This window comes from Anolis sagrei, chromosome 5, assembly GCF_037176765.1.
Source record: "Anolis sagrei isolate rAnoSag1 chromosome 5, rAnoSag1.mat, whole genome shotgun sequence".
Taxonomy (NCBI): Eukaryota; Metazoa; Chordata; class Lepidosauria; order Squamata; family Dactyloidae; genus Anolis; species Anolis sagrei.
The window spans coordinates 3,601,852-3,626,742 of NC_090025.1; the positions used below are offsets into that span (position 1 = coordinate 3,601,852).

General features: G+C 51.4%; 1 protein-coding gene across 2 annotated transcripts; it reads left to right on the forward strand.

Moving 5' to 3' along the window:
- The first annotated feature begins 343 nt into the window (after nt 1-343).
- Nucleotides 344-19,705, forward strand: LOC132775526 (INSYN2B protein-like). Of its 2 annotated transcripts, none has more exons than XM_060776245.2 (4): nt 344-450; nt 8,995-10,456; nt 14,084-14,158; nt 19,288-19,705. In XM_060776245.2, the coding sequence occupies exons 2-4, from the start codon at nt 9,396-9,398 to the stop codon at nt 19,487-19,489; spliced, it is 1,338 nt and encodes a 445-aa protein (XP_060632228.2). In that variant the 5' UTR covers nt 344-450; nt 8,995-9,395; the 3' UTR covers nt 19,490-19,705. The 2 variants fall into 2 exon arrangements, with proteins under 2 accessions (XP_060632228.2, XP_067324547.1); XM_067468446.1 differs by having other exon boundaries at nt 344-443.
- The last annotated feature ends 5,186 nt before the right edge of the window (nt 19,706-24,891 follow it).

Sequence of the window (24,891 nt, forward strand, 5' to 3'; positions counted from 1 at the left end):
CAGGGTTGGGAGGACAATAGCTTTATAGACAAGCACCTTGGTCTCCCTACGGATGTCCCGGTCCTCAAACACTCTCTGCTTCATTCGGAAAAATGCTGCACTCGCAGAGCTCAGGCGGTGGTGAATTTCAGTGTCAATGTTGACTTTGGTGGAGAGGTGGCTGCCAAGGGAGCAGAAATGGTCCACATTTCCTAATGTTACCCCATGAAGCTGCCTGATGGCCATTCTTGTGCTTTCCATGTGTGCTGGGGAGTCGCAGCCCAAGGCTAGCTGAGGGTCCCTCCCCCGCCCTCCCCTTCTCCCCCTCCCCTCGCAGGCCCCGCCCCCCTCAAAGCCCTGCCCTCCACAGACACGCGAGTCTCCCTCCCCACGCTGCTGCTTCCCTTCGCAATCCCGGCTGAAGGCGCAGCGGCGGCGGCGGCGGCAGAACTTCGCTCCGGAGAGTTTCGCGTGGGTAACCGTGGGAAGGCGAGGGAGGGCTCCTTTTGGGGGAGGGGGTCTCCAACCCCATGAATCCTGGAAGCAGCACCTTCTCAAGGCTGGAGGAAAGTGGGAGTTGGAGTCCAAAACACCTAGAAGGACGAAATTTGCCCATTCCTGTCCAGGAATCTCCTTCTTTGGAAGCTTTGAAACAGAGGCTGGGTGGCCATCTGTCAGGGGTGCTTTGAATGCAATATTCCTGCTTCTTGGCAGAATGGGGTTGGACTGGATGATGGCCCAGGAGGTCTCTTCCAACTCTAGGATGCTATGATTCTATGATTCTATGCCTGTGAGAGCTGTTCAGCAGTGGAACTCTCTGCCCCGGAGTGTGGTGGAGGCTCCTTCTTTGGAGGTTTTTAAGCAGAGGCTGGATGGCCATCTGTCAGGGGTGATTTGAATGCAATATTCCTGCTTCTTGGTAGAATGGGGTTGGACTGGATGGCCCAGGAGGTCTCTTCCAACTCTAGGATTCTATGATTCTATGATTCTCTTGTGATTCTGAAGCAGGGGCTGCATGGTTGTCTGTCGGGAAGGCTTGGATGGTGCCTCCCTACCTGCAGAAAGAAGAGGGTTGGGCTGGATGACCTCTGGGATCCCTCCCTCCCTCCCTCCCTCCCTCCCTCATCTTTTCAGTCTCTAGAATTGTTTTGACCAGTCCTGCCTCAAAGTGGGATATTATGCGACCGCCTCTGGTGGGTTGTTGTAGGTTTTTTCGGGCTATATGGCCATGGTCTAGAGGCATTCTCTCCTGACGTTTCGCCTGCATCTATGGCAAGCATCCTCAGAGGTAGTGAGTCTCCATCTCTAGGTGTTTTCAAGCAGAGGTTAGATGTACATCTGTCAGGAGGGCTTGGATTGTGTCTTCAAACTACAGGAAAGGAGTATCCACCTGTCATTGGAGTATAGGAAAGCTTAATTCCACAAAGCCCGTTTTAATGAGCCCTCTTCCCCAAATAACCTGCTTCTCCCATCTCACTCGAGTTTTTAATTAGTTTTTAATTAGTTTTCTTTCAACCATTGCATGTAGCCCACCCAATGTCATTGTGATTGTGTTTATTGTAATTTTATATTATTATGTATTCATATGTGTTTGTAATTATGATGATGTTGTTGTTTATTGTTTGCGTTTTCGGTTTTATTCTGTTGTAATTTGTTGTGTGGGCTTGGCCCCATGGAAGCTGCCCCGAGTCCCCAATGGGGAGATGGTGGCGGGGTATAAATAAAGTTTTTATTATTATTACTAGCTTGGGGACCCGGCGTTGCCCGGGTTATTTGAGAAAGGAATTGTATATCAAGGTTGGTCTTTATCAGTTATTTATATGGCTCGCAGTGGTCTCAGGAAGTTAGTGAAGGTACTGCGAGTCCCATCATCTGTGGTTCATCCTCCTCTAAACTGCACCAGGATGGAGAGTGGGTCATGGAGGCTCTCTGTGTTAAGTTTGGTCTTGATCAGTCATTGGATGAGGGTCACCGCAGTCTCAGAAAGTGAGTTAAGGTACTGCAAGTCCCGTCATCCATAGTCTCCCTCAAACATCACCAGAATGTTGAGTTGGCCATGGGGGCTCTCCGTGCCAAGTTTGGTCTTTATTGGTATTTGGATGAGTGTCACTGCGGTTTCAGGAAGTGAGTGAAGGTACTGCAACTCCCATAATCCATGCTCGATCCACAGTCAAACCACACCAGGGCGTAAAGTGGGTCATGAGAGGTCTATGTGTCAAGTTTGGTGTTTTTCAGTCATTGTTAAAGGTCACAGCAGTCTCAGAAAGTGAGTAGAGGTACTTCAAGTCCCATCATCCATGGTATGCCCTACTCCAAACCGCAGTAGGATGTAGAGTGGGTCATGGGGGCTCTGTGGGCCAAGTTTAGTTTTGAACGGACATTAGATGACGGTTGCAGCAGTCTTGGTAAGGGAGTGGAGGTACTTGAAGTCCCATCATCCATGGTCTGTCCTCCTTGAAAGTGCACCAGGATGTAGAGTGGGTCATGGGGACTCTGTGTGCCAAGTTTGGTCTTGATCAGTCATTGGTCTCAGGAAGGAGAAAAGGAGGTCTCAGTAGTCTCAGTGGTCTCAGGAAGTGAGTGAAGTGACTGCAAGTCCCATCATCCATGGTCAAATTCTTCCAAACCGCACCAGGATGTAGAGTGGGTCATGTGGTCTCTCTGTGTAAATTGTGGTCCTGATCCATCATTGTTGGCAGTTGTAATGGTCTTAGGAAGGGAGTGCAGGTATTGCAACTCCCATCGCTTTGCAATCCCAGCCCACAAGGTCTCTGCCAAGACTAGGATTCTATGATTCAGTGTGGTGGAGGCGCCTTCTTTGGAGGCTTTGAAACAGAGGCTGGATGGCCATCTGTCGGGGGTGCTTTGAATGCAATTTCCCTGCTTCTTGGCGGAACGGGGTTGGACTGGATGGCCCTTGGAGACCCTTCCAACTCTAGGATTCTATAAGTGTTGTTGTGAACTGCTGCCAAGTTGCTGTCAATCTGTTGGGATGCCATGAATGAGAGCCCTATGCAATCCTTGGTGTGGGATTCCAAGCATTGTTTGCTTCCCTGGAAGAGGATTGCAATGATCCTGAGGGGATTGTACTCCATGGCAGAGTAGGAATGTACATCCAGCAATGGTTCCCTCAATGGGCCATTGCATTGCTTTCCCTGCTTTTGTGAGTCAAGGACTGGCTAAAGCAGGCTTGGGCCAACTTTGGCCCTCCCTCCAGGTGTTTTGGACTTCACCTCCCACCATTCCTAATAGCCTAAGGCCTTTTCCTTTCCCCCCCTCAGCTGCTTAAGCTGAGTGCTGGGCCCATAACCATAGTTAAGCTGTGTGTTGGGCCCATAACCATAGTTAAGCTGTGTGCTGGGCCCATAACCAAAGTTAAGCTGAGTGCTGGGCCCATAACCATAGTTAAGCTGAGTGCTGGGCCCATATCCAAAGTTAAGCTGCGTGCTGGGCCCATAACCATAGTTAAGCTGTGTGCTGGGCCCATAACCATAGTTAAGCTGTGTGCTGGGCCCATAACCAAAGTGAAGCTGAGTGCTGGGCCCATAACCATAGTTAAGCTGAGTGCTGGGCCCATAACCAAAGTTAAGCTGAGTGCTGGGCCCATAACCATAGTTAAGCTGTGTGCTGGGCCCATAACCATAGTTAAGCTGAGTGCTGGGCCCATAACCAAAGTTAAGCTGAGTGCTGGGCCCATAACCATAGTTAAGCTGAGTGCTGGGCCCATAACCAAAGTTAAGCTGCATGCTGGGCCCATAACCAAAGTTAAGCTGAGTGCTGGGCCCATAACCATAGTTAAGCTGTGTGTTGGGCCCATAACCATAGTTAAGCTGTGTGCTGGGCCCATAACCAAAGTTAAGCTGAGTGCTGGGCCCATAACCATAGTTAAGCTGTGTGTTGGGCCCATAACCATAGTTAAGCTGTGTGCTGGGCCCATAACCATAGTTAAGCTGTGTGTTGGGCCCATAACCATAGTTAAGCTGTGTGCTGGGCCCATAACCAAAGTTAAGCTGAGTGCTGGGCCCATAACCATAGTTAAGCTGTGTGCTGGGCCCATAACCATAGTTAAGCTGAGTGCTGGGCCCATAACCAAAGTTAAGCTGTGTGCTGGGCCCATAACCATAGTTAAGCTGTGTGCTGGGCCCATAACCATAGTTAAGCTGTGTGCTGGGCCCATAACCATAGTTAAGCTGTGTGCTGGGCCCATAACCATAGTTAAGCTGTGTGCTGGGCCCATAACCATAGTTAAGCTGTGCCCAGGGCCCATAACCAAAGTTAAGCTGAGTGCTGGGCCCATAACCAAAGTTAAGCTGAGTGCTGGGCCCATAACCATAGTTAAGCTGAGTGCTGGGCCCATAACCAAGGTTAAGCTGAGTGCTGGGCCCATAACCATAGTTAAGCTGTGCCCAGGGCCCATAACCATAGTTAAGCTGAGTGCTGGGCCCATAACCAAAGTTAAGCTGAGTGCTGGGCCCATAACCAAAGTTAAGCTGTGTGCTGGGCCCATAACCATAGTTAAGCTGTGTGCTGGGCCCATAACCATAGTCAAGCTGTGTGCTGGGCCCATAACCATAGTTAAGCTGTGTGCTGGGCCCATAACCATAGTTAAGCTGTGTGCTGGGCCCATAACCAAAGTTAAGCTGAGTGCTGGGCCCATAACCATCGTTAATCTGAGTGTTGGGCCCATAAACAAAGTGGAGTGCTAGGCCCATCACCAAAGTTAAGCTGAGTGCTGGGCCCATAACCAAATTAAGCTGAGTGCTGGGCCCATAACCAAAGTTATGCTGAGTGCTGGCCCTATAACCAAAGTTAACCCTTTCCTTCCTTCCTCCCTTTTCTCCTTCCTTCCTTCTTTCCCTCTCCCCTTCCTTCCTTCATTCCTTCTTTCCCTCTCCCCTTCCTTCCTTCCTTCCTTCCTCCCTTCCCTCTCCCTTTCCTCCCTTCCTCCCTCCCTCCCTCACTTCTTTCCTTCTCTCCTTCCTTCCTTCCTTCCTTCCTTCCTTCCTTCCTTCCTTCCTTCTCTCCTTCCTTCTTTACCTCTCCCCCCCTCCCTCCCTCCCTCCCTCCCTCCCTCCCTCCCTTCCTTCCTTCCTTCCTTTTCCCTCTCCCCTTCCTTCCTTCTTTCCTTTTTTCCCTCCCCCTTCCTTCCTTCCTTCCTTCCTTCTTTCCGTCTCCCTTTCCTCCCTCCCTCCCTCCCTCCCTCCCTCCCTCCCTTCTTTCCTTCTCCGCTTCCTTCCTTCCTTCCCTCCTTCCTTCTTTCCTTCTTTACCTCTCCACTTCCTTCCTTCTTTCCTTCTCTCCTCTACTTTCTTTCTTTCTTTCTCTCTCCCCTTCCTCACTCCCTCCCTCCCTTCCTTCCTTCCCTCTCCCTTTCCTCCCTCCCTCCCTCCCTTCCTTCCTTCTTTACCTCTCCCCTTCCTTCCTTCTCTCCTTCTCTCCTCCCTCCCTCCCTCTCTTCCTTCCTTCCTGCCTCCCTCCCTTCCTCCTTTCCTTCCTTGTGAACAAGGTCTCTTTTCTCCTTATTTTGTTGCCAACTTCTATTTATGCTGAGTGCTGGGCCCATAACCATAGTTAAGCTGAGTGCTGGGCCCATAACCAAAGTGAAGCTGAGTGCTGGGCCCATAACCATAGCCAAGCTGAGTGCTGGGCCCATAACCAAAGTGAAGCTGAGTGCTGGGCCCATAACCATAGTCAAGCTGAGTGCTGGGCCCATAACCAAAGTGAAGCTGAGTGCTGGGCCCATAACCATAGTCAAGCTGAGTGCTGGGCCCATAACCAAAGTGAAGCTGAGTGCTGGGCCCATAACCATAGTCAAGCTGAGTGCTGGGCCCATAACCAAAGTGAAGCTGAGTGCTGGGGCCATAACCTTAGTCAAGCTGAGTGCTGGGCCCATAACCAAAGTGAAGCTGAGTGCTGGGCCCATAACCATAGTCAAGCTGAGTGCTGGGCCCATAACCAAAGTGAAGCTGAGTGCTGGGCCCATAACCATAGTCAAGCTGAGTGCTGGGCCCATAACCAAAGTGAAGCTGAGTGCTGGGCCCATAACCATAGTCAAGCTGAGTGCTGGGCCCATAACCAAAGTGAAGCTGAGTGCTGGGCCCATAACCATAGTCAAGCTGAGTGCTGGGCCCATAACCAAAGTGAAGCTGAGTGCTGGGCCCATAACCATAGTCAAGCTGAGTGCTGGGCCCATAACCAAAGTGAAGCTGAGTGCTGGGCCCATAACCAAAGTGAAGCTGAGTGCTGGGCCCATAACCAAAGTGAAGCTGAGTGCTGGGCCCATAACCATAGTCAAGCTGAGTGCTGGGCCCATAACCAAAGTGAAGCTGAGTGCTGGGCCCATAATCATAGTTAATTTATTTATTTACATTATTTCTATCTCACCCATTTCAGCCCGAAGGCGACTCAGGGCGGTATTAATCTGAGTGCTGGGCCCATAACCAAAGTTAAGCTGAGTGCTGGGCCCATAACCATAGTCAAACTGACTGTTGGGCTCATAAGCAACACTTAAGCCGCTGAGGGGGGAAAGGAAGGGGGCTGAGGCTGAGGAATGGTGGGAGTTGAAGTCCAAAACACCCGGAGAGATGGCCAAAGTTGCAACTTCTTCACGGGTGGTTCTGGAGGGTGTCCTTGTGTGTCCCCGTCTGCAGCCGGCACCCAATTATCTTGCAAGTGTGAGCCAAAAGCATCCACGTGCAGCTCTCAAAGGATCCCATCAAACAGAAAGTGACATTTGACGGTCAAGCGGAGCACTTGCTCAAAAGGGAACGGCCTGGGACCGGTCTGCTTGCAAAGACCTGAACTGGCGGCTCGAGGCAGGCGTTGGTGGCATGTGGCAAGCAGGCAGGAGGCAAGGGCCATGTTTGCAAGAAGGCAACAGCTGAAGGTGGGAGTGGGACACACATAAGGGTCTCTTCAGGCCTATCTATCTCCCCCTCCCCAAATCCCCATTGAGCTGCCTTTGCCCCCCTGAAGGAAGGCTATGCAGTGGCGGAGGCGGCATCGGCTGCTAAGCTGCTATTCTTAGCGTTGGCTTCCGCTTGGCTGGCGTTTGCTGCGACTCATCCCCTGTTTATGCTGAAGGGGCTGCTTTTCCAGTTGCCTTCTTTTTTCCTTTGCAGAGAGATCAAAGCGGGTCTCTTTCTGTTTTGTAATCCTGCTCCAGCCTCTCTTAAAGGGGTAGCCTTACTCCACCGAGGGCGGTAGGTGTGGGGACGGAGCGAGTCGGACACTTCGGCTGACCCACTTCCTCCAGCACGGCCCTCTAGGAAGGAAGTCAGGCAGTAGCAGAGCCTTTTTGGTGGCAACCCCCCTTTTGTGGCATTCAGTCTCTTTGTGGGGGCAGCAAAGGCCTCTGATGGGCCCACTTGGGGAGACTGGTTGTTGGGATTTATTTGTTGTGTCAGAGCAACCAGTCCATTATATTACATTTCTAACAGAACAAAGCAAACAAACAGACAAAACACAAATTTTGCAAACTTGGTAGCTGATTAAATGTCCTTTGACCAGTCTCTGGCCCCTTGGAGTGCCTCTGGTGTTGCCGCAAGAAGGTCCTCCCTTGTGCATCATGTGGCAGGGCTCAGGGTGCATTGCAGCAGGTGGTCAGTGGTTTGCTCTTCTCCGCACTCGCATGTCGTGGATTCCACTTTGTGGTCCCATTTCTGAAGGTTGGCTCTGCATCTCGTGGTGCCAGAGCGCAGTCTGTTCAGAGCCTTCCAAGTCTCCCAGTCCTCTGTGTGCCCAAGAGGGAATCTCTCATCTGGTATTACGCACGGATTGAGGTGCTGGGTTTGGGCCTGCCACTTTTGGACTCTCGCTTGCTGAGATGTTCCAGTGAGTGTCTCTGTAGATCTTAGAAAACTATTTCTAGATTTAAGTTGTTGACGTGCTGGCTGATACCCAAACAAGGGATGAGCTGGAGATGTCTCTGCCTTGGTCCTTTCACTATTGGCTGCTACTTCCCGGCGGATGTCAGGTGGTGCGATACCGGCTAAGCAGTGTAATTTCTCCAGTGGTGTAGGGCGCAGGCACCCCATGATAATGCGGCATGTCTCATTAAGAGCCACATCTACTGTTTTATTGTGGTGAGATGTGTTCCACACTGGGCATGCATACTCAGCAGCAGAGTAGCACAGCGCAAGGGCAGATGTCTTCACTGTGTCTGGTTGTGATCCCCAGGTTGTGCCAGTCAGCTTTCGTATGATGTTTTTTCTAGCGCCCACTTTTTGCTTTATGTTCAGGCAGTGCTTCTTGTAGGTCAGAGCACAGTCCAGAGTGACTCCTAGGTATTTGGGTGTGCTGCAATGCTCCCGTGGGATTCCTTCCCAGGTAATAATCCTCAGAGCTCGGGATGCTTGTCTGTTCTTCAGGTGAAAAGCACATGTCTGTGTTTCAGATGGATTAGGGATCAGCTGGTTTTCCCTGTAATAGGCAGTAAGGGCACCTAGAGCTTCGGAGAGCTTCTGTTCAACCATCTCAAAGCTCCCTGCTTGAGCGGTAATGGCACGATCATCAGCATAGGTGAAACTCTCTGTCTCTTCTGGCAGTGGCTGGTCATTTGTGTAGATGTTGAACATGGATGGAGCAAGCACACTCCCCCGAGGCAGGCCGTTCTTCTGTGTCCGCCATCTGCTTCTCTGGCCCTGGAACTCAACAAAAAAGCTCCTGTTTTGTAGCAGGTTTCTTATGAGGCGGGTGAGGTGGTCGTCCTTTGTGATATCCGTCTCAAAGCTCCCTGCTTGAGCAGTGATGGCACGATCATCAGCATAGGTGAAACTCTCTGTCTCTTCTGGCAGTGGCTGGTCATTTGTGTAGATGTTGAACATGGATGGAGCAAGCACGCTCCCCTGAGGCAGGCCGTTCTTCTTAGGACTGGAGACTTGATGACACAAGAGACTTGTGCAATCCAGGGATGAAATGCAACACATAATTTGGGAAATACAGGATTGTTCCTATAAAGGGCCATTGTGATGGTTGAGGGAACCTCATTGACATGGTGGCTTCTCTTCTCTGTAGGTCCGACTTCTGGTGGGAACGGTCATGGTCCAGCAGTGACATCCGGACTCTTCCCTGCCCTACGAGTGACCAAAGCCCCCCTGAGGACGATGGCTGCCCCTGCCTCCCATCCTCTTCACCGGCCAGTCGAGAGTCCTCTCCTAACCAGTGATGGCCAGCCTTTCAGACTCTGAGAAAGCGACTGGGGCCTGTGGTTGACCATGGGGCTGCAATTGGGCCCATACCAGCGATGACCCTCCAGACTCCGACCTGTCTTCCAGCCAAGACCCTGGACATTGCTGCTCTCCAGCCAAGAGATGCCTTGCGCCCCCGACTTACCTCATTCCCATCTCTGAGCGGAAGGGCAAAAGGTCATGGGCCGTGGCAGGCCTTGACCGGTGGGCTGGGGGGCCGGGGGCGCGATGGTCAGCAAGGAGGAGGCGGGCCCCAGCTTGGGCCCCCCGAGTGTGGCCCCTGAGGAGAAAGCGATGACGGTGCGGTCAGTGCTGCTGCGACGCGACTCGCCGGGTGCCGAGGGACGCGCACAACGGCGACTGCAAGTGCGCTTCAAGGACCTGGAGGAGAGCATCAGTGCCGCCGAGGAGCCCCCCACCCGGAACACCCCTTGTGCCTCTGCCGCCCCCAAGCGCCTAGGGGCCAACTCTGCCCGGAGGAGTTGGCCCCAGGCACAGCCACTCCTACAGCCCCCTCCCCACAAGTCCTGTGCCAGCACTGCCATCCAGACCTCACCCAGCCTGCGGAGACCCTCTTGGGCGGCCCCTCTCCGCAGCGGTAGCACCCCTGAGGTCGCCTGCCTCTCTGCACAGAGCCAGCCCCCAGACCCCTTATCTCGCACCCAGCCGTGCCCCCAAAGTGGAGCCGCTCTGTGCCCTTCGAGGCTGCCACCCCCGTGGTGCCCTTGCCCGCCGTACCCCGGTCTCCCACTCAGTCCTGCTTCGCAATGCAAGCCGCAGAGGGGCAGCCCTCCCCCTTATCCTCTCGCTCAGAGAGACCCCCGCCCTGCCTCTCCCCTTCTCCGGGAGTCCTGCCCCCAAAAGGCAGCCCCCCAGCTCCCCCGTGGAAGCCCCCCAAATTCTACCACATCAGGGAAACCACCTCCACCAGCCTCCCCCATGTGCCTTGGGGCCCAGCCGGCCGCTTGCCCGCCTCTCCAAAGCCGACAGCCCTCTCCTATGGGGCCCAAGAGCCTCCTGCCCTCCAGGATCCCGTGCCGTAGCCTCTCCCCGATGCCGGCCGGGGCACTGTGCCACGTCCACAACCTGCTGCAGCTGGTGCCCATCGGCAAGAGGACAGAAGAGCAAGAGGAGGAGGAGGAGGAGGAAGGGCACTCGGCGGCATCGCAGGGCGACATCCGTTCCCGGCTGCGGTCCCTGGAGGGAGTCCTGGAGACCAGCCAGCAGACCATCCGGGTGCTTCTGGGGGTCATCCAGGACCTCGAGAAGAAGGAGGCCCAGCGGGACGGGTGAGAATAGAACAGAATGTGTTTATTTATTCGTTTACAGCATTTATACTCTGCTCTTCTCACCCTGATGGGGACTCAGGGCAGATCATAGAATCCTAGAATCAAAGAGTTGGAAGAGACCTCCTGGGCCATCCAGTCCAACCCCATTCTGCCAAGAAGCAGGAATATTGCATTGAACGCACCCCTGACAGATGGCCATCCAGCCTCTGTTTAAAAGCTTCCAAAGAAGGAGCCTCCACCACACTCCGGGGCAGAGAGTTCCACTGCTGAACGGCTCTCACAGTCAGGAAGTTCTTCCTCATGTTCAGGTGGAATCTCCTCTCTTGTAGTTTGAAGCCATTGTCCCATTGCGTCCTAGTCTCCAGGGAAGCAGAAAAGAAGCTTGCTCCCTCCTCCTCCCTGTGGCTTCCTCTCACATATTTATACATGGCTATCATATCCCCTCTCAGCCTTCTCTTCTCCAGGCTTAAAATGCCCAGCTCCTTAAGCCGCTCCTCATAGGGCTTGTTCTCCAGACCCTTGATCTGCTCCCTCCTCCTCCCTGTGGCTTCCTCTCACATATTTATACATGGCTATCATATCCCCTCTCAGCCTTCTCTTCTTCAGGCTAAACATGCCCAGCTCCTTAAGCCGCTCCTCATAGGGCTTGTTCTCCAGACCCTTGATCCTTTTAATCGCCCTCCTCTGGACACATTCCAGCTTGTCAATATCTCTCTTGAATTGTGGTGCCCAGAACTGGACACAATATTCCAGATGTGATCTAACCAAAACAGAATAGAGGGGTAGCATGACTTCCCTAGATCTAGACACTAGGCTCCTATTGATGCAGATCACAGAGCACATCAGAGCAGTACGTGTGCAAAAGATCTTGGAGTCCTCGTGGACAACAAGTTAAACATGAGCCAGGAATGTGATGTGGCGGCAAAAAAAGCCAATGGGATTTTGGTCTGCATCAAGAGGAGCCTAGTGTCTAGATCTAGGGAAGTCATGCTCCCCATGCTCTATTCCGCCTTGGTTAGACCACACCTGGAATATTGTGTCCAATTCTGGGCACCACAATTCAAGAGAGATATTGACAAGCTGGAATGTGTCCAGAGGAGGGCGACTAAAAGGATCAAGGGTCTGGAGAACAAGCCCTATGAGGAGTGGCTTAAGGAGCTGGCCATGTTTAGCCTGAAGAAGAGAAGCATGAGAGGAGATAGCCATGTATAAGTATGTGAGGAGAAGCCACAGGGAGGAGGAGGGAGCAAGCTTCCTTTCTGCTTCCATGGAGACTAGGATGCGGAACAATGGCTTCAAACTACAAGAGAGGAGATTCCATCTGAACATGAGGAAGAACTTCCTGGCTGTGAGAGCTGTTCAGCAGTGGAACTCTCTGCCCCGGAGTGTGGTGGAGGCTCCTTTTTTGGAAGCTTTTAAGCAGAGGCTGGGTGGCCATCTGTCAGGGGTGATTTGAATGCAATATTCCTGCTTCTTGGCAGAATGGGGTTGGACTGGATGATGGCCCACCAAGTCTCTTCCAACTCTTGGATTCTATGATTCTATGATTCTACATTCAATGCCATTAAACAGACAGGACAAACAACAGAGAGAAGTGCCCAGTTTCTCCGAAAATAATTAATTTTTGCTCCCAAAATTGCACTAGGTCTTATTTTCAGGGGATATCTTATTTTTCCATGAAGAATAATTCAAAAAATCAAAAAACCCTAAAAAGCAAAAAGACGCTATAGTACACGCACAAAACAACTTCCCCTGGCAAACAAAATGCCCAATAGCATATCCACACTCTCTTCCGGACTACAACTCCCAGCATCCCCTAGACCAGGCCCTTTAGGAGAGGAGGATGATTAATTCAATCAATTCAAACCAAAAAAAGTAAAAAAAAAACCGCTATAGCGCAGGTGCAAAACAACTCACCCTGGCAAACAAAATGCCCAATAGCATATCCACACTCTCTTCTGGACTACAACTCCCAGCATCCCCTAGACCAGGCCCTTTAGGAGAGGAGGATGATCGAAATGAATTGCTCCCAATCTGCAATCTTTCTTCTCCTTAGATCTCTTTGAGAGCATCCCCATCCCTGCATATTTCCAATTTCTTATTCCTGGACTGCAACTCCCAGCAATCCTCCAGATAGATAAGATAGATAGATTAGATAGAGAAAGGTAGGTAGGTGGATCAATTGATCAGGAGGACTGCTGGGAGTTGCAGTCCAAGAATAGGTAGAGAAGGGAGAAAGGAGAGAAAGGGAAAGGGAAAGAAAAGGGGGGGAGGAAGGGAAGAAGAAGAGAAGGAAGGAAGGAGGGAAAGAGGAAGGGAAAGAAAAGAAGGGAGGAAGGGAAGAAGAAGAGAAGGAAGGAAGGAAGGAAGGAGAGAAAGAAAGAAAGAAAGAAAGAAAGAAAGAAAGAAAGAGAAAAAGAGGGAGGGAAGGTTGGTCACAGCAACATGTGGTGGGTACAGCTAGTATATAATAAATATACTGTCCCCCACGCACAGGACGACAAAAAAATAAGGACTGAAAAATACCTGGCTTCCATACAAAAACTTTGCTAGGTCTTACTTTCAGGGGAGGCCTTATATTTAGCAATTCAGCAAAACCTCTCCTAGGTCTTATTTTCAGGGGATGTCCTATTTTTGGGGAAACAGAGTATTACATCAGCATTTTTCCCAACTTCGGCGTCTTGGAGGTTGTGTTCAATTGCGGCCACAGGGGGTTGCTGTTGCTCCATCCTCTATGACGAAGAGGCCTTGATCACAGACTTCCTCCTTCCTTTGATTGCCAGCATTTTTCTGTTATTTCCTTTTCGTAGTGTTGTAAAATACAATAGGACAACTTTATTGTCAGATGCACACCTGTGGCCTCCTTGAAAGGGGACCGGGGGGGGGGGGGGGCAGGCACTAGAAGGGATTCTGGGAGGGCACTACTTTCCCTCCACTGAAGTTCGGATCCAGAAGGTGTGTTGAGATCAACTTCACAATTCAGCAGCAGATCAGTTGCACAACTTCGACGCTTTCCAGTAGCTTCTTCCTGCACAGTATTTTCAGTCGACTGGTCCCACAGCCTGCAGTCACTCTGGAACCTTTCACATACACTTGAGCACATGCCTGGCCCCAGTCTAGATGATATTACAAACTTACCGCAGCATACAGTTATATCTTGTCTTAGCAGACAGGTTCTTTTAATTACATATAGCCTTCGACGAACAACATCACAGCACAAGGAGAGAGACTACACTGTACATGACTTCCTTATATACAATTCTATACAATTACACATAGCAATCTCTGATTGGTTCCCAACTCATTAACTTAACTCAGACCCAGGATTGCATCATTCACAATCACCTGGACTAGGCCAGAACACATTCCCCAAATGACTCCCTATATACAGTTAATGCATGACTCAGCATTTCCAATAGAAGCCCATTAGCAGTGCATGACTCAGCTATATTACATTACAATACATTGTGAAACCTGACAAGGTGCCTTCTTCCTTGCCTCTTGCACTTGTTTTCCGGGGACAACCGGCTTCCGGGCCCTGGGTTCGAGATGCCATGGGATGCAAGGATGGGGAGCAAGTACCTCCAAACTGCTGACCCCCTTGTGTGTCCATTGCCTCTCTTGCAGGCGCTGCTCTTACCGGACGGGGCAAGATGTTGCCAACTGTGGCACGTGCCGGGACTGTGCTTGCGTCATTTACAGGTGAGGCCTCAGGGACAGGAAGCTGGGGAGAGAAGGCTTCTGTGTCCAGCAGCAGGACTCTGTTGTGGCTTTGTCTCCATGACCAGGGCCATAGGTTTGTTTTGGACTTCAACTCCCACCATTCCTAACAGTCTCCGGCCCTTTCCTTTTCCCCCTCAGCAGCTTAAATGGAAAAGGGAAAAGGAAAAGGGCCAAAGCTGTTAGGAATGGTGGGAGTTGAAGTCCAAAACACCTGGAGGGCCACCATTTGCCCATGCTTGTGCTATAACTCTTTAGTACAGGTATAGGCAAACCCAAGCCCTTTGGGCTCTTTTCTCAGACCCTACTGTCTCTCATCATCCTATCCTTCCTTTCTTCTCTCTTTCCTTCCTTCTTTCTCCTTCCCTCCTCTCTTTCCTTCCTCCTTCCCTCCTTCTTTCTCCTTCGCTTCCACCCTCTCGTCCTTCCTTCCCTCACTCTTTTATTTTTCATTTCTTTTCTCTTTCCTTCCTCCTGCCCTTCCTTCCTTCTCTCCATCTTCTTCCTTCCTTCTTCCTTCCTCCCTCCTTACTTCCGCCTTCCTTCCTCCTTCCCTCCCTTTTACCTTTCCTTCTTTCTCTCTTTCCTTCCTCCTGCCCTTCCTTCCTTCTCTCCATCTTCTTCCTTCCTTCCTTCTTCCTTCCTTCCCTCCCTTTTACCTTTCCTTCTTTCTCTCTTTTTTCCACCTTCCCTTCCTTCCCTTCCTCTTTTTCCCTCCCTCGATTCCCTTCCACCCTTTCATCCTTCCCTCTTTCCTCCCCCTCTCCCTCTTTCTCCCTTTTCCTCCCTTCCCTTTTGTCTTTCTTTCTACTCTCTTTTCTTCTTCGTTCCCTTTCTTCCTTTCATCTTTCCTTCCCTCCCATTTGTCTTTCCTTTCTTCCCTCTTCCCTCCCTCCTTCCCTCCCTCCCTTTTACCTTTCCTTCCTTCTCTTTTTTCCTCCTTCCCTTCCCTTCCTTCCTTCCTTCCTCCCTATTTCTCCCTCCATTCCCTTCCTTCCTTTCTCCCTCTTTCTCCTTCTTTCCTGTTTTTCCTTTCTTCCTTCTCTCTTTCCTTCTTCGTTCCCTTCCCTACATCCTTCCACTCTTTCATCCTTCCTTCCTTCCATTTTGTCATTCCTTCTTTCCCTATTTCCTCCCTCCTTCCCTCTCTTCCCTTCTGCTTCCTTCCTTCCCTTCCTCCCTTTTATCTTTCCTTCCTTCTCTTTTTCCTCCTTCCCTCCTTCCCTTCCTTCCTTCCCTCTTTCTCCCTCCGTCCATTTCATTCCACACTTTCATCCTTCCTTCTTCTCTTCCCTCCTTCTCTCCCCTTCTTTCCTTCCTTCCCTTTTGTCTTTCTTCCTTCTCACTTTCCTTCCTCCTTCCTTCTCTCCCTCTTTCTCCTTCCATCCTTTCCTTCCTCCCTTTCGTCCTTCCTTCCTTCTCTCTTTCCTTCCTTCCTTCCTTCCTTCCCTTCCATCAATGGGCAGCCAGTCCTCTTAGCAGGGAGTACTAGCATGCGGTTCCCAAGTTACAAAGTTTGCCCAGGGCTGCTTTAGTGGCATTGGGGAGCCATCCCCTTGGTCAAGAGACCGACTATTTGGCCCCTTTCCTGACCTTGGTAGCCCCCCAGCAATGTCTGCGGACCCCCTCTGTGGCAGCAGAGGGCCCAGCCCTTGCCTAAGTGGGGAGGGGTCTTCTGCCTCCTACTTGGAGGAGCCTGGGGTCTGCAGCAAGAGCCCCCCCCCCCTTTCTGTCTCAACCCTGCTGCTCTTCCACCTCGCTTGACCTTCTCCTCCATGTTTCTCCCTCCTCTCTATCTCTGCCTGCCTCTCTGTGTGTGCAAGGACCGGCCCCCTCCCCTCCCCACACGCAGCACAGAGGAGACCTCAGCCTTAATTGGGACTGACGGGTGTCCCTGCGTGCTGCCGAGGTGCCGGGTGAGACGTGCCCGCTTGACAGAGGCAGAGGCAGCGGCGGACACGGGTGGCTGCATCACGCGCTTTCTTCCTCTCTCACATGCACACACACACACATGCACATACATCTCCTAGGCCCCCAAAGCATGAGGACCCCCCCCCCCTTTCAACAATCTATCTGGCCTGGGCTCCCTCCTCTTTTGGCAGGAGAGCGCCAAGGGATCTCTGGAGAAGAGGGAGCACTCGCAGGCAGCAGAAGGGAGCAAGCAGGCCTTGGCTGGGGAGGAGGGGGGGGGCTTCTGACCCCTTCTTGCCCTTCTCCAGCCCAACTGACCCTCCAGAGGAGGTGGGTGAGGTCCAGCAGACCCCACCAGCAGTGAGGACTGAATCACAAAACAGCCCCTTAAGTGGTCCTTTGGCCCCTTAAACATCAACCCTTGGAACAGGTCTAGAGGATACGCATTGCAGTAGTCTAGCCATGGGAAGAAATGCCTGAGCATCAGCAGCCACAAGGCAGAAGGGATCTATCCTTCCTCCCTCTCTTCCTTCCTTTCTCTATCCCTTTTTTCCTTCCTTCTTTCCTTTTTTTGCTCCTTCCCTTCTATCCTTCCTCCTTTCCTTCTTTCCTTCCTTCCTTCCTTCTTTTCTTTCCTTCCTCCCTACCTTTTTCCTTTTCTTTCTTTCTTGCACCCCTCCCTCCTTCCTTCCTTTCTTTCCTCCCTCCTTTCCTTCTTTCTCTCATTCCTTCCTCCCTCCCCTTCCTTCCTTCCCTTCCTACCTTCCTTCCTCTCTTCTTTCTTATCTCCCCTCTTCCTTCTTTCTCTCCTCCCTCCCTGGAAACCGCTCTGAGTCCTCTCAGCTAGATAGAGCGATATATAAATCAAGTTTTGTTGTTGTTGTTCCTTTCTTATTCCCTCCTTCCCTTCTTATTTTCCTCCATCCCTTCTTTCCTCCCTCCCTTCTTTTCTCCCTCCCTCCTTCCTTTCTTCATTCCTTCTTCCTCCTCCCTCCTTTCTTCCTCCCTTTCCTCCATCCCTTCTTTTCCTCCCTTCCTTCCTTCCCCCCTCCCTCCCTTCCTTTCTTTCCTCCATCCCTTCTTTCCCTCCCTCCCATCCTCCTTTCTCACCTTCCCTCCTGCTTTCCTCCTTCCCTCCTTCCTTCCTTTCCTCCATCCCTTCTTTCCCTCCCTCCCTTCCTCCTTTCTCACCTTCCCTTCTTCCTTCCTGCTTTCCTCCCTCCTTTCTTTCCTTCCTTCCTTCCTTCCCTCCATCCCTTCTTTCCTCCCTCCCTCCTTTCTCTCCTCCCTCCTTTCTCTCCTTCCTTCCTTCCTGCTTTCCTCCCTCCTTTCTCTCCTTCTTTCCTTTCTTTCCTCCATCCCTTCTTTCCCTCCCACCCTTCCTCCTTTCTCACCTTCCCTTCTTCCTTCCTGCTTTCCTCCCTCCTTTCTTTCCTTCCTTCCTTCCTTCCCTCCATCCCTTCTTTCCTCCCTCCCTCCTTTCTCTCCTCCCTCCTTTCTCTCCTTCCTTCCTTCCTGCTTTCCTCCCTCCTTTCTCTCCTTCCTTCCTTTCTTTCCTCCATCCCTTCTTTCCCTCCCTCCCTTCCTCCTTTCTCACCTTCCCTTCTTCCTTCCTGCTTTCCTCCCTCCTTTCTTTCCTTCCTTCCTTCCTTCCTTCCTTCCTTCCCTCCATCCCTTCTTTCCTCCCTCCCTCCTTTCTCTCCTCCCTCCTTTCTCTCCTTCCTTCCTTCCTGCTTTCCTCCCTCCTTTCTCTCCTTCCTTCCTTTCTTTCCTCCATCCCTTCTTTCCCTCCCTCCCTTCCTCCTTTCTCACCTTCCCTTCTTCCTTCCTGCTTTCCTCCCTCCTTCCTTTCCTTCCTTCCTTCCTTCCTTCCCTCCATCCCTTCTTTCCTCCCTCCCTCCTTTCTCTCCTCCCTCCTTTCTCTCCTTCCTTCCTTCCTGCTTTCCTCCCTCCTTTCTCTCCTTCCTTCCTTTCTTTCCTCCATCCCTTCTTTCCCTCCCTCCCTTCCTCCTTTCTCACCTTCCCTTCTTCCTTCCTGCTTTCCTCCCTCCTTCCTTTCCTTCCTTCCTTCCTTCCTTCCCTCCATCCCTTCTTTCCTCCCTCCCTCCTTTCTCTCCTCCCTCCTTTCTCTCCTTCCTTCCTTCCTGCTTTCCTCCCTCCTTTCTCTCCTTCCTTCCTTTCTTTCCTCCATCCCTTCTTTCCCTCCCTCCCTTCCTCCTTTCTCACCTTCCCTTCTTCCTTCCTGCTTTCCTCCCTCCTTCCTTTCCTTCCTTCCTTTCTTCCCTCCATCCCTTCTTTCCTCCCTCCCTCCTTTCTCTCCTCCCTCCTTTCTCTCCTTCCTTCCTTCCTGCTTTCCTCCCTCCTTTCTCTCCTTCCTTCCTTTCTTTCCTCCATCCCTTCTTTCCCTCCCTCCCTTCCTCCTTTCTCACCTTCCCTTCTTCCTTCCTGCTTTCCTCCCTCCTTCCTTTCCTTCCTTCCTTCCTTCCCTCCATCCCTTCTTTCCTCCCCCCCTCCTTTCTCTCCTCCCTCCTTTCTCTCCTTCCTTCCTTCCTGCTTTCCTCCCTCCTTTCTCTCCTTCCTTCCTTTCTTTCCTCCATCCCTTCTTTCCCTCCCTCCCTTCCTCCTTTCTCACCTTCCCTTCTTCCTTCCTGCTTTCCTCCCTCCTTCCTTTCCTTCCTTCCTTCCTTCCCTCCATCCCTTCTTTCCTCCCCCCCTCCTTTCTCTCCTCCCTCCTTTCTCTCCTTCCTTCCTTCCTGCTTTCCTCCCTCCTTTCTCTCCTTCCTTTCTTGTCTGCCCCCCCCCCCTGCTTTGTTTGGAGTGGAGGGGGCACTGTCTCTAAATGATCAGCATGTGGGGAGCTGTTAGGGGCTAGCAAAGGAGACCCCATTCTGGCCTCTTCTTCATCACCCCCCTCCCACACACACACACACACACACACACACACCCTTGTGTCCCCTGAACTGGCCTGCAGGTCAGGAAGGGTGAACATGCCCCAAGCCCAGCAAAGGTATTGCATGTGACCTGTGTCCTTCCTGGAGGAATCCCACATCCCAAGTGGTTGAGCACCTTCCCCTGTGGAGTAAGATCCCTTCTGTTGCTTTCCTAGCAAGACGCTCTTGGGTTCCCCCAAAGGGCAGCTGACCTCTTTCTTTCTTACTTTCTTTCCTTCCTTCCTTCTCTCTCTCCTTCCTTGCCTCCAGCGTGGAGCATGACTTCCGGCAGCAGGAAGGCCGCCTCCAGCGAGTGCTGAGCACCGTCAAGGCTGAGCTGCGCCCGGGTAGCCCCCCAGTGGCCCCCACAACGGGACCCCCAAGCCCCCCTTGCCAGCCCATGCCGGTCGCCCGGCTGACCACGAGAGGAGAGGCCAGGAAGGCCTGGAGGAAGTGCTTCTGGTTCCTGTGAAAATGGCTCCTTTTGGGGGGGGGGTCTCAGTGGGGTCAGGACCCCCACTCAATTGTGGAAGAGGGGTGTGGCATCCTCCCCCCTCCCCTTCTTTGCAAAGACAGAATAATTGCCTCCCATTTAAGTGGAGGAAGCAAATATCTTCTGTACCTGAAGAAGTCCCAATAAAGCCCCAGGAGAGGCCTGTTTTCATTCTGGTTCTCCTTAATACTGTTATTGTTGTTGTTGTTATGTTTATTTATACTCTGCTTTGACTCCTTCAGGGATACCACATCAGCTCTAGTTTCTGATGCACAAGGTATGCCACGAATCAGTTTTTGGCATTGGATAGACCACATCAGCTCTAGTTTCCGATGCAGAAGGTATGCCATGAATCAGTTTTTGGCACTGGATAGACCACATCAGCTCTAGTTTCTGGTGCAGAAGGTATGCCACGAATCAGTTTTTGGCATTGGATAGACCACATCAGCTCTAGTTTCTGGTGCAGAAGGTATGCCACGAATCAGTTTTTGGCATTGGATAGACCACATTAGCTCTAGTTTCTGCAAAAAAAGAGCTCTAGTTTTTGATGTTGAACGTATGCCACGAATCAGTTTTTGGCATTGGATAGACCACATCAGCTCTAGTTTCTGATGCAGAAGGTATGCCACAAATCCATTTTTGGCATTGGATAGACCACATCAGCTCCAGTTTCTGATGCAGAAGGTATGCCACGAATCAGTTTTTGCCATTGGATAGACCACATCAACTCTAGTTTCTGGTGCAGAAGGTATGCCACGAATCAGTTTTTGGCATTGGATAGACCACATCAGCTCTAGTTTCTGATGCAGAAGGTATGCCACGAATCAGTGTTTGGCATTGGATAGACCACATCAGCTCTAGTTTCTGATGCAGAAGCTATGCCACGAATCAGTTTTTGGCATTGGATAGACCACATCAGCTCCAGTTTCTGATGCAGAAGGTATGCCACGAATCAGTTTTTGGCATTGGATAGACCACATCAGCTCTAGTTTCTGGTGCAGAAGGTATGCCACGAATCAGTTTTTGGCATTGGATAGACCACATTAGCTCTAGTTTCTGCAAAAAAAGAGCTCTAGTTTTTGATGTTGAACGTATGCCACGAATCAGTTTTTGGCATTGGATAGACCACATCAGCTCTAGTTTCTGATGCAGAAGGTGTGCCACGAATCAGTTCTTGGCATTGGATAGACCACATCAGCTCTAGTTTCCGATGCAGAAGGTATGCCACGAATCAGTTTTTGGCATTGGATAGACCACATCAGCTCTAGTTTCTGATGCAGAAGGTATGCCACAAATCAGTTTTTGGCATTGGATAGACCACATCAGCTCCAGTTTCTGATGCAGAAGGTATGCCACGAATCAGTTTTTGCCATTGGATAGACCACATCAACTCTAGTTTCTGGTGCAGAAGGTATGCCATGAATCAGTTTTTGCCATTGGATAGACCACATCAGCTCTAGTTTCTGATGTAGAAGGTATGCCACGAATCAGTTTTTGGCATTGGATAGACCACATCAGCTCTAGTTTCTGATGCAGAAGGTATGCCACGAATCGGTTTTTGGCTTTGGATAGACCACATCAGCTCTAGTTTCTGATGCAGAAGGCATGCCACAAATTAGTTTTTGGCATTGGATAGACCACATCAGCTCTAGTTTCTGATGCAGAAGGTATGCCACGAATCAGTTTTTGGCATTGGATAGACCACATCAGCTCTAGTTTCTGATGCAGAAGGTATGCCACGAATCAGTTTTTGGCATTGGATAGACCACATCAGCTCTAGTTTCTGCAAAAAAAGAGCTCTGGTTTCTGATGTAGAAGGTATGCCACAAATCAGTTTTTGGCATTTGATAGACCACATCAGCTCTAGTTTATGCAAAAAAAGAGAGCTCTAGTTTCTGATGCTGAACATATGCCACGAATCAGTTTTTGGCATTTAATAGACAACATCACCTCTAGTTTCTGATGCTGAATCAGTTTTTGGCATTTAATAGACAACATTACCTCTAGTTTCTGATGCAGAAGGTATGCCATGAATCAGTTTTTGGCATTGGATAGACCACATCAGCTCTAGTTTCTGATGCAGAAGGTATGCCACAAATCATTTTTTGGCATTGGATAGACCACACTCGCTCTAGTTTCTGATGCAAAAGATATGCCACCCAGTAGTTGCCATCTACTCACCCACAGAAAACTATATTTAATAAGCCTTGGCCCTATAAAAAGGGTTTTCGAGACCAGTCACAATTATTGCAATGGTATAGTAACAGTGAGGGTGCGGACCATATTTTCGTTCTTGTATCTGAACATTAGGAAGGACCTCCTGACTGTGAGAGGTGTTCAGCAGTGGAACTCTCTGCCCTGGAGTGTGGTGGAGGCTCCTTCTTTGGAGGCTTTTAATCAGAGGCTGGAAGGCCATCTGCCGGGGATGCTTTGAATGCAATTTTCCTGCTTCTTGGCAGGTCTCTTCCAACTCTATGACTCTACAGACCACAGGTTGGGAATCACTGTTTTAGATAATACATAGTTCAGCAGTGGAACTCTCTGCCCCGGAGTGTGGTGGAGGCTCCTTCTTTGGAAGCTTTTAAACAGAGGCTGGATGGCCATCTGTCAGGGGTGATTTGAATGCAATTTTCCTGCTTCTTGGCAGAATGGGGTTGGACTGGATGGCCCATGAGGTCTCTTCCAACTCTTTGATTCTATAGTAATAGTAGTTAATAGAATCATACCTGTTAGAAGAGTTCCCTGGGGACATTCAGTCTGGGCCTTCTACCAGACAGAAATACACCTGCTGAGCCCTCCTGACAGATGGCCATCCAGCCTACAGAGAAAGAGACCTCAACAGATTTCCCAAATGGCACAACTACCCAACCACCCTGACTCTCAGGAATTTCTTCTGCAGCCATTCATTCGTTTTGTGCAGGAAGGGAGGCGGGTTTGTTTACTTGGAGATACTGTAGTAGCTCTTCCATGCCATCTGCTGGTGGCTGTAGAAACTGCAGGAGTTCATAGAAGAGAATTTGCACACCTTTCCTGCATTATCACCCCCAGGGGCGGCTCATCCATTACGCGAAGTAAGCGGTCGCAGAACACTTTTTTTTTTGCCAGGGGCGCAGAGGCGCCTCTGTAAATGCCCCTCGATTGCCACTTGAGGAGCGCCCCCTCAGTAACAAGAAAAGATACCTTTTATCGGTTGACCCGCGGATACAGGAGCCCGGATGGGTTACCGTATCCGCGGTCCAAAGGAATGCAGTTTCAGCCTCTCTGGGACGCTGCGATAGCATCCCGGGTGAGCCGGCGGAGTTCCACGCCTCTGGAAAGGGAAAGTTAATAAGGATAGCAAGACAGAGTCAGTAAAAGGACACAAAGTATCACTCTAGAGAGGGAAAGTAACAAGAAAATATACCTTTTATAGGTTGACCCGCGGATACAGGAGCCCGGATGGGTTACCGTATCCGCGGTCCAAAGGAATGCAGTTTCAGCCTCTCTGGGACGCTGCGAGAGCATCCCGGGTGAGCCGGCGGAGTTCCACGCCTCTGGAAAGCGAAGGTTAATAAGGATAGCAAGATAGAGTCAGTAAAAGGACACAAAGTATCACTCTAGAGAGGGAAAGTAACAAGAAAGGATACCTTTTATTGGGGGGGGGGGTTAGTTACAATGAAACAGGGTGAGTTCAGTTTAGTAAGAAAGGGAAAGGTTTATTGTGTTGAAGATGCTGCTGGACCCACAGTCCCTTTATCATCAACCAGTCCATGTTTTCAGGAACTGCGGAACTCCCTGCTGTAATTCTAATCAGCTTGAAGGTGGGGGACTGTGAGTTTGTCCTCACTGGTTGTAAGGAATGGTGGGAGTTGGAGTCCAAAACACCTGGAGGGAGGGAGGGCCCAAGTTGGCCCAGGCCTGGTGTAGACACTTCTCCACTGCCATCAGGGGCGGCTTGTCCATTACGCGAAGTAAGCAGTCGCAGAACACTTTTTTTTGCCAGGGGTGCAGAGGTGCCTCTGTAAATGCCCTTCGACCGCCACTTGTGGAGTGCCCCCTCCGCTCACAACAGCCCTAGCAGTCCGGGGGGAGCCTCGGCTTTCTTGCCTCCTCTTCCCAAAGGGGCCGGGCCCTTGAGCCTCGCCTCGCCGCTCTCGTTCCTGCTCCACCTGGCCACTGGGCGTGCGAGCAGAGCCGGCGCTCAATCGTTCTCCGCGTTCGATCCCTTCCCCATGACCGGCTCCCTTTCCCAATCGCGCGGTGCTCCACCCACCTCCTCCTCCTCTCCCCAATCCACAGGTGGGCCAAGGGGCGAAGCCGCCACGCCTGGCCCTCTTCGGGTCCGGAGGCATGTCTGAAGACCCCAGCGTGCGCACCAAAAGTCGCCTCTTCTCCTGACTTTCTCTTCAACCATTGGGACCGAGAGAGAGAGAGAGAGACAGAGAGAGAGCCCCTCCGGCTGGAAGTATCTCCCACCTCCGCTCCCTCCTTTGTTTTTGTGCCTACCTTCAGGAAAGGTGGGCATCTCCACCTCTTTCTCTCTCTCTCTCTCTCTCTGGTCCCAATGGCTGAGGAGAAAGTCAGGAGAAGAGGTGACTTTTGGTGCACACGCTGGGGCCTTCAGGCACGCCATTGGGACCCAGAGAGAGAGAGAGAGAGAGAGAGAGAGCCCCTCCGGCTGGAGGTATCTCCCACCACCGCTCCCTCCTTTGTTTTTGTGCCTACCTTCAGGAAAGGTGGGCATCTCCACCTCTTTCTCTCTCTCTCTCTCTCTTGGTCCCAATGGCTGAGGAGAAAGTCAGGAGAAGAGGTGACTTTTGGTGCACACGCTGGGGCCTTCAGGCACGCCATTGGGACCCAGAGAGAGAGAGAGAGAGAGAGAGCCCCTCCGGCTGGAGGTATCTCCCACCACCGCTCCCTCCTTTGTTTTTGCGCCTACCTTCAGGAAATGTGGGCATCTCCACCTCTCTCTCTCTCTCTCTCTCTCTCTCTTGGTCCCAATGGCTGAGGAGAAAGTCAGGAGAAGAGGTGACTTTTGGTGCACACGCTGGGGCCTTCAGGCACGCCATTGGGACCCAGAGAGAGAGAGAGAGAGAGAGAGCCCCTCCGGCTGGAGGTATCTCCCACCACCGCTCCCTCCTTTGTTTTTGCGCCTACCTTCAGGAAATGTGGGCATCTCCACCTCTCTCTCTCTCTCTTGGTCCCAATGGCTGAGGAGAAAGTCAGGAGAAGAGGTGACTTTTGGTGCACACGCTGGGGCCTTCAGGCACGCCATTGGGACCCAGAGAGAGAGAGAGAGAGAGAGAGAGAGAGAGAGCCCCTCCGGCTGGAGGTATCTCCCACCACCGCTCCCTCCTTTGTTTTTGCGCCTACCTTCAGGAAATGTGGGCATCTCCACCTCT

Bases quoted from the DNA above. Each gene is read 5' to 3' on its own strand.
- LOC132775526 (XM_060776245.2), top strand. From the start codon at position 9,396: ATGGTCAGCAAGGAGGAGGCGGGCCCCAGCTTGGGCCCCCCGAGTGTG. The intron at 10,457-14,083 runs GTGAGAATAGAA...CCTCTCTTGCAG, and splicing joins AAGGAGGCCCAGCGGGACGG to GCGCTGCTCTTACCGGACGG. The intron at 14,159-19,287 runs GTGAGGCCTCAG...CCTTGCCTCCAG, and splicing joins TGTGCTTGCGTCATTTACAG to CGTGGAGCATGACTTCCGGC.